The 8,318-nt window shown below is 54.5% G+C and overlaps 1 protein-coding gene across 3 annotated transcripts in view; it reads left to right on the top strand.

Annotated features, from left to right (window-relative positions):
* Positions 1-7,092, top strand: part of Tmem74b (transmembrane protein 74B) — an 8,454-nt gene extending 1,362 nt beyond the window's left edge. The window contains exons 1-2 of one of the 3 annotated variants that reach the window (XM_048811151.1): positions 37-184; positions 3,729-7,092. In XM_048811151.1, the coding sequence (XP_048667108.1) occupies positions 3,770-4,468 (699 nt within the window). In that variant the 5' untranslated portion in view covers positions 37-184; positions 3,729-3,769 and the 3' untranslated portion in view covers positions 4,469-7,092. Of the gene's footprint in view, positions 1-36; positions 185-216; positions 3,379-3,728 lie in introns of those variants that run through there. The other 2 variants (XM_015482069.2, XM_048811150.1) reach the window with 2 other exon arrangements.
* The last annotated feature ends 1,226 nt before the right edge of the window (positions 7,093-8,318 follow it).

Here is an 8,318-nt window from a genome sequence, read left to right as displayed (position 1 = left end):
GCGCGCGGGCGGCGGCGGCCGCCGCGCGCGCCGGGCTGCGCGCACGCCGAGCCCCGGCCGGCGGGCTGGCCGGGCCGGCTCCGGTGCGCGGGGAGGGCGGGCGAGCGCCCGGGAGGACGCACCTCGCCCGCTGGCCTCCCGGCGCCCTTGCTTCCGCGCGGGAGGCAGGGGAGGCCGGGCACAGGTACACACGAGCGAGGGGGGCTGCGGGGGCGGCCGGAGGCTGAGGCCGGGGCCGGCGCGTGTTGGCGAAGGACAGTGAGCCTGACCTCGCGGCCCGCCGAAGGACAAGCGGCGAGGGGACCCGGGCACGCCAGCGCCGGTGCAGCCCGGCCTCCCCGGCCGCCCTGCTGCGGGCGCTGCCCGGCAAGGTCTGGTCTGGGCCGCCCACGGCGTTCGCGGTCAAGGGCAGGAGCAGGGGGTGTGAGCTGCGGGTGGCGGGCGCGCGGGCGCGGTGGTCGCCCAGCTGCCGGGCTTCCTGCGCGGAACTTTGGGTATAACAGCGTGGACGGCGTGTGCGTGTCTGCGCGCCCCGAGGCTTTGTGTACAACTCATGCGTGTGACTATCAATTGGGTGTTGTGGAGCTTCACCCATCCTCGCTGTGCGTCCGTCTCCCTGGGTGTCAGTGTGCGCCTCGGGTGGGGTGCTGGGCCCAGGCAGGTCTTGGCAGATCAGGCTTGAATCTCAGCAGCCCTACGGGGAAACTCTCCATTTCTTTTCTGTCTTTTCTCCCTTTCTATAACCAGTTCTTCCCCCTCCGGGGTACCAGAGTGACCTATGGATCTGTGGGTCACCCTGCTCTTACTGGGTCTGTGGGGACTGCTGTGGGAACCACCCCCAGGGGATTGAATATGGAACTGGGGTGTGTCTTTCAGGGCCTGTCCAACTTCAGATGAAATTGGAGTAACTGGTGTGATTCTGGGGTACAATCAGTGGGTACAATATTTGTGTCTGTGCTTATGTTTGGGTCATTGCACATGGCCTTGTGGGCTTCTGAACCCCTGATTGAGAAACAGTGACATTCTGATGCTGGGGGTGGGTCTTTTTTCTCTGCCCCCACACTGGGCATCCTAAGGAATAAGTTTTGGGTTTCCTGGTGGGTGAAGGAGAGTCCCTTACCAAGAATTTGGGTGCCTCAGATTTCCTCTGGGACATGGAGTCATCAGTGTGTCCATTTGGGAAAGGGATTCCTGGGCCACTCCAGGAGCACGGTTCTGTTGAAGGTGCTGATGGCCTGGTGAGTGGGTACCACATCTGTAGACCAAGTAGCACCTGCTGGGGGCCATTTGTGGCTTTTGGTGTTGAGTAACAAGCCAACCAGTGCTTCTGTCCTCTCTGTCTATTCCTTGGGAAGTGACTGGGTGGGCATCTGGGGACCCAGGTGAAATTCAGAGGTATCACTGCCCTCTGGATGCTCATGGTGGCTGTTAGACGGTTGGACCAAGTGGAGGGTCTGTGTGTTCCTGCTGGAAGAGCCAGGATAGGAGTGTGGGGTGTCACCACCTGCCTAGGAGTGAGTGGCTTTGAAGGATTATGGGGGAGGATAATTCTTAGGAAATCTGCATTCAATTCCTGATCCCTCAAGTACATGTGATGGGATCTAGGCCTTGTTTTATAAGTTGGAGATAGTGATTCCTGATCCTGGGCTGAAGACGATCATGGGTGATACTTGTAAGTGAAGTACCCGGTACAGGGCCCAACAGGTAGTGGAGGCTCAGTAAGCATTTATAAAATTGGAACTCTAGAAAGAGGAATGTAGTATAGAAATGGGTTGTGAGTAGAAAGAGGATTTGTACTCAGATGAAAGGCCCTGTATGTGCTAAAGGGAGATGTCTGTTGTAAGTCCATATTGGAAGGAAGGTCAGAGAGATTGAAAAATGTCCCTTTTGTGCTGGACCCTTGGAGTTATATTCATCCATCTGTTCATTTCATTCATTCTTATTTCATTCATTTGCTCATATTCAAAAACACTCTCCACACATGCAGAACCGCAGGGCATCAGAGAATAAACACAGCCTACAAATGCAGAGAAGTGTGTTTATGAGTGTGTGTATAGATAAATTGGAGCTACTTTGCACCTGTGGGTCTCTGTGCCATGTGGGGATTTGTGTGCCTGGCCCCCTGGGTGCATGTACCCTCAGGTTATCAGCTTGTAAACAGAAGAGCATGATTCTCCTGTGGGATCAGGAAGGACACATGACAGCCAAAGAAGGGGACTGAGGCAGAAGCTGTGGGAGAGAGACTTGCTGTGCCTAAGAGAGGACCCCATTACCAAGACAAGCAGAGAGTTGGGAGGGGATGGAGACCTGGGATGCCCAGATTCTTCAATTTTGCAAGAGAAGCCAGTAATCCAAAGTTTAAAATGTCAACCTTTTGCTTTTTTGGGTGTTGGCAACAAATGCACCAAAAACAAATGAAAAGACCAGAAACAAAACAAAGCAGAACTTTTGCGAGCCAAATACGGCCCTGGGTATCCCGGGATGGTAATGCACATGTTCTGTGTGTCTTTATGTATGGTGGTGTTCAGGTCCTTGGTGGGGTGTCTCCTCTTTGCAGCCCAGAGAGTACCCCCTTCTCACCTCCCTCTCCCAATCCTCCTGTCCAGGCCTCCCCTGAGGCATTTGACTTTGACCTCAGTAGTGGCTTTCAAGTCCGTCCCACTTTGCCCCCCCACCCCCAGCCAGTCCCCACCTGTTGGCTTTCTTGCTGGATGCTGTTACCTTCTGGACCATCTGTCTTGGACCCCTGCACACCCCAGCACGACCTGCTCCAGTACCTGCCTGCCTATTTCTCCCTGGCTCCTTGGCCTGGTTTTCAGAGTCTTCCATGAACTAGCTCCCGCTGACCTCCAAGGCACCCCTCTCTCTTCCAGAATGCCCTCACCCCCCTCATTGATGTAGAATTTCCCTTTCTTCCTCTGAATCTGGCTTTCAAATGCCACCAACTCCTGGAAGCATCCCCTCCTTTCTCTTCTTGGTCTCCACCATGACCCCCGCCCCCACTCCCATCCTCTTCCTAACGCACAACAGCGCCCACTTCTTCAAGTGGCCAAGGCCTTGTGTGCATTATTTTTTAAACATTTTTTTAAGTTATACATGGTCTTTATTTTATTTATTTATTTTCATATGGTGCTGAGGATTGAACCCAGTGCCTCACATGTACGAGGCAAGCGCTCTGCCGCTGAGCCCCAGCCCCAGCCCTTGTGTGCATTATTTGATGAAAGCTTCACAACAACCATTGGGGGGAGCATTTGTTTATTCCCATTTTACAGGTGAGAACAGTGAGTCTGCAGAGGAGCTTGCATCACATGTCTAAGCTCAAGTGGTGAAGCTGGGATTTGAACCTGATAGCCACTCAGTCTGAATTTCTCCATCATGGTAATGGCTCATCACTAATGCTTACTGGGCGCGCACTTACTCTGCTGAGTACTTTATATGGGTTGTCTCAATCCCTGTTTAAGCCCTGTGAAGTAGGAGGAAGTGGTAGTATTGTCATTTCATAGGTGGGGAAACTGAGGCCCAGAGAGCCTAAGTGAATTTCCCACCAGCCAGTGATGGAGCGGAACCCTAGCGTGGATCGCACTGCTCTGTCATTGTCCCATTCCCTCTTTGGTGTGGTGAGCTCCCCCAGTGGGGGAGGGGGGCTGTGCCCAGAGGTCAACTGTGGCACAGGCAGGGACTTGGTAGAGATTGGTTAAATTCAGCTGACTTTCTGTTTTCTCTTCTAGCTGCCAAGGGGCCAAGGGATGAGCTGGGGCCCTCCTTCCCAATGGCATCTCCCCCTGGTCTGGAACTGAAGACACTGAGCAATGGTCCCCAGGTCCCAAGGAGACCAGCTCCTCTGGGCCCCTCGGCCCCATCCAGGGCAGGCGTGGAGAATGCCGGCTTCTCCTTGGAGGAGCATGAGACCCGTTTCCAAAACCCCAGGGATGCCAGACCGGACAGCTCCCCCAGTCCTCTGGGGGGCGTCCCCTCACTGCCCCGGTCCCAGCGGGACGACCTGTCCCTGCGTTCAGAGGAGGGGCCGGGCCTGGAGCCGGTGAGCCGCCCTGTGGATTATGGCTTCGTTTCGGCCCTGGTTTTCCTGGTGACTGGGATCCTCCTAGTGGTGACAGCCTACGCCATCCCCCGCGAGGCCCGCGTCAACCCGGACACGGTGACGGCGAGGGAGATGGAGCGGCTGGAGATGTACTATGCCCGCCTGGGCTCCCACCTGGACAAGTGCATCATCGCGGGCCTGGGGCTGCTCACGGTGGGCGGCATGCTGCTCTCCGCGCTGCTCATGGTCTCCCTGTGCAAGGGAGAGCTGTACCGCCGGCGGGCCCTGGTCCCCGGCAGGGGCTCCCGGAAGACTTACGGCTCCATCAACCTGCGCATGAGACAGCTCAATGGCGACGGGGGCCAGGCCCTGGTGGAGAACGAGGTGGTCCAGGTGTCAGAGCCCAGCCACGCCCTCCAGGGGTCTTAAGGAAGAGCCCCTCCTTTCCGGCTGCCTTAGCTCCGGGCTCCGAGGCCCCCAGAGGCCTGGGGCTTCAAACTGAGCTCCCCAGAAAGGGCCCAGTGGAAGGGGGCTGGGGGTCTTGGGCGCGGAGGGGAAGCCCAGGGCAGCCCGCTCAGGCAGGTTCTGCAGTTCAAGGTCTTGCTTAAGGTTCTGTTGCTAAGAATACAAAGTTTGGAAAGCCCTGCTCTTGGAAGATGAGGTTTCTCGGCATGTCCAAGGGTGGGGAGCCATGTGAAAGGTGGCTCGTCCTGTTCTTATGCTGTGGGGAATTCTGGGACCTCCACTGTCCTCATGGGCTAGCTGAAGATGTTGGGTGATCTTGGAGGGGGCACCTTTGAGCTCCGACCCTCTAAGGTGGGAGGTGGTTTCATGGTGAGGGGAGAAGCCAGCACTCGGTGACCCCCCTGTTGTATCCCAACTGACTGAACGGTGACCTTGTCCTCTCCAGGCTTCAGTGGCTCTGTCTGTAAAGTGAGGGGTTGGACTGGATGATCTCTCCGGCCATTTCTGCCCTGGAAATGGGAACCTGGTCTTTGCCTCTGGCCACCCTTTGCAGGAGGAGGGTGTCTGCCAGGCACTGATCCTTCTCCATGCCATTTTCTGGCCTCTCCTCTGTGACCGCCACTGTCAGGAAGCCAGCAGCTCTCACTGTCCTGCTGAAGAGCGCCTTAGTCAGTGTGGGTCAAACCCACCGTGTGCCACAAACCTGCTTTTGGTCTGGGGGTCTAATTTCCTGTAGTGATTAATTTTCTGTGGTAGCACATTTTGCAAAGTTAGAAGTGCTGTTTCTACCCCTTCTTGGGGATACAGAGAATCTTTCAGAAAAGAAAGTGTGATGACTTTGTGGTATCTGATGTGCCCTTATTCACCAACCCTCCTTAATAGCATTGTCTCTTGGGTCTGACCTCATGCCAATTGCAGAAAAAAAATTTTTTTGTTTGTTTTAAACACTGAGTTTGTCACCTCCCACTTACCCTCTCACTAGTCAAGTGTAGCCACAGTTGATCTCGGGGGAGAGCAGGCATGCTCAGTCCCATTGGTGAACATTTGTTCTCTTTGGCTTGCAGAATGTTTCCGAGCTCCTTCCATACTTTCTAAACTCTTGATGAGACAGGAACAAGGAGATACAGGCATTTGAGAATTTGGGGGAAGGCATCGTTCAGCCCAAATGGCTCTAGGGGGCTTTGAGAGTACCCGCCTTCTTAGGCCACTGGTATGAAGACTCCAAGGGGTCATTTCCGTGAGCCCACTGCGGCTGAGTGGGTCCACTTACTCCGTGTCAGTTGGCCATGTGGGCTGGGAATTCTCATTGTCTGGGGGGTGGGAGGATGGGGTAGGCGTGGGGTCTCTAGGGGATCGAGGGCCCCTGATTACCGTAACAGGAGCCTTTAGTCCAGTGAGTGGAACATCTGGGCAGCATGAGATCACAGCTTCTGAGACGGATCAAATATCTGCCCCTGTTGGCAGTTTCTGTCAGGAGAAGGGGGCTGGGGAGGGCTGGAGAGGACAAAGATCCTTTAGCTTGGCTTCCCAGGTTCTGTTGGGGTGTCACAAAGAACAAAGGCCAAGATGGTGAAAGGGTCACCATCCCCTGGGCTCCCACGGATGTGTCATCTCTCCCAAGTTCCAAGCAAGGAGAAGCCACAGAAGGTGGTGAGCCAGGCAAGGTGAACGACAGTAGGATTGGACGCCCCAAATGATGGGCTGAGGCTTTTCAAATCCATAATGATAATAATAAAAATATCAACCCAAGTCCTGTGGATTACGAAGACAGTGGGGGACTCATTTGGTTACTAAACCTGTTGAGAAGACGCATCTGGGACCATCAGTTCCTATCAGTTTAAATGCAATGAATTGTATTTAGGGGATAAATGTAGTAGAAGATTAAATCTCAGGTTTTCTCCAAGCCAGAGAAGCCTGCTTTGCATTCTAATGTGGAAACTCCTTTAGAAAACGTTTGTAATGGAGCAAAGCAATCATTACCTTGTCAGCAAATTAAGAAAATTCGAGAGATGCCAGAAACATTTCCTCAAGATTGCAGCTGAGATCTCCTCACCAGTGGGTCAGAAACAGGTTTAGGAAGGAGTCGAGGGGGTGGGGGTGGAGTGCTGAGAATTTTCTTTGTAAGTTCCTAGGGGCCAGGTGTGGTAATATCCCAGGGGCCCCTGTGGTTGTTGGAAGAGGCCCTCCTCACCTCCAGGGACTTTTCGCATCTGAAAGCTTTACTAGGGTCCCCCCAGCCTTGCTTGTCCTGGGGTATCCGAACAGATAGCAGTTTTGGAGTTGGTAAGACCTGGGTTGCATGCAGGCTGTGCCATTTACCAGCTGTGTGACTTTAGGTAAGTTACTCTACCTTTCTGAGTTTGGGTTTCTTTGCAGAGTTGGTTTCATGAAAACTCTGCCTGGTGGGGGTGGTGCAGATCAGGATGGCCACTGACAAGGACACTCTCCTTCCCACCTGGACTGGCGCTAACTCTTTTAGGCCTGAATCATGGGGGTGGTGGGGGAGGTCAACCCTTCTTCCTCGTGCATCTCCCACCAGCAGATATTGTCAGATCCACTTTCAGAATGTGATCCGTGTTCATCCATCATGTTGGTCACTGGTGTCTGGCTTTCTTTCCTGACCGTTCCATCCCCCCAGCTCATCATCCAGTTGGCAGCCAGAGGAAGCCTGTTAAAAGGTCTGGTCACTCCTTCCCTCAGAGCTCCCCTCCATGTCCCCATCATTCCACACAAAGGCCCCAGTTCCCCCCACAGCCAGAGGCAAAGCCTGTGTCCCTCTCCTGCATAGACCTTCCCAAGGCCCCAATTGCCTTTTGTATTTGCAATCCTGATTAATTTTTTTCCTTAAGGATGGCCCCATAAAGTCCATAAGCTGTAGGTCCCCCAGACCTGCGTCGGTTCCCTACAGTGGCCTCAAGGCCCTACACTGTGTGACCCCTATGCCTCTCCAACCTCATTTCCCTCTAGCCACCATCACCTTGCGGTTCCTCAACCTTGCCTGGCACTCCCATCCCAGGGCCTTTGCACTAGCTGCTTCTCGGCTTGGAAGGCTCCTCCCCTCAATACTGCAAGCCCCACTCCCTCACCTCCTTAGGGGTTTCTGTAAACACCACCCTCTCATGGACACCTTTACTGGCCCCTGTATTTAAAACCACACCCCATACCCCTCCCTCACTCCCTTTTCTCCTGCCTGCTTTATTTCTGTCCAGAGCAAAGCATTGATCGCTACCCAGCAGGCTGTGTCCTGTTCTTATTGACCGTCTGTACTCCCCATTCCTCCCCTCCAGGATCGCAGGCTTCACGAGTGCTGGCATTTTGGTCTAACCAGTTCATGCTGCGCTCACACTGTGACCAACTGGTTGGTGCACATAGTAGGTGTTCACTGATGAAGGGACAGATGAATGTAACCAAAGTTCCCTGTGCCTGCCAGGGAATGCAGTCCCTGCCCGGCCTCCTGGAGCCCTGTTTAGGGCTGAGATTCAGGGATGCAGAAGACGGCCTGCCCAGAGTGTTCAAGGGCCTTATTTTGTCACTGGACCCTAGGAACCCATCTGCCTCCCCCTCTCTGGGTCTTGTACAGCTGTGTGTACCAAGGAGTCAGAGGGGCTCACTGATGAATGGAAACCCCGTGTCTGCCATCACCTGTGCCCACCCACCTCAGGCTCCTGCAGGTCTCCCAGCTGAAGAGGCCGGCTGCCGAGCCGCGTCATTGTTGCTCCCTTTCTTGGGGAACAGTATTATTAGGATTCTCTTTAAAATGTCCTCCTCTCCGCATGGACAGATCCGCACACACATGAGCCCATGAGCCTGTGCA

This window comes from Marmota marmota, unplaced genomic scaffold (genome assembly GCF_001458135.2).
Source record: "Marmota marmota marmota unplaced genomic scaffold, marMar, whole genome shotgun sequence".
NCBI lineage: Eukaryota > Metazoa > Chordata > Mammalia > Rodentia > Sciuridae > Marmota > Marmota marmota.
Note: the sequence above shows the minus strand (reverse complement) of the source record. Positions and strands in the feature narration are given on the sequence as shown.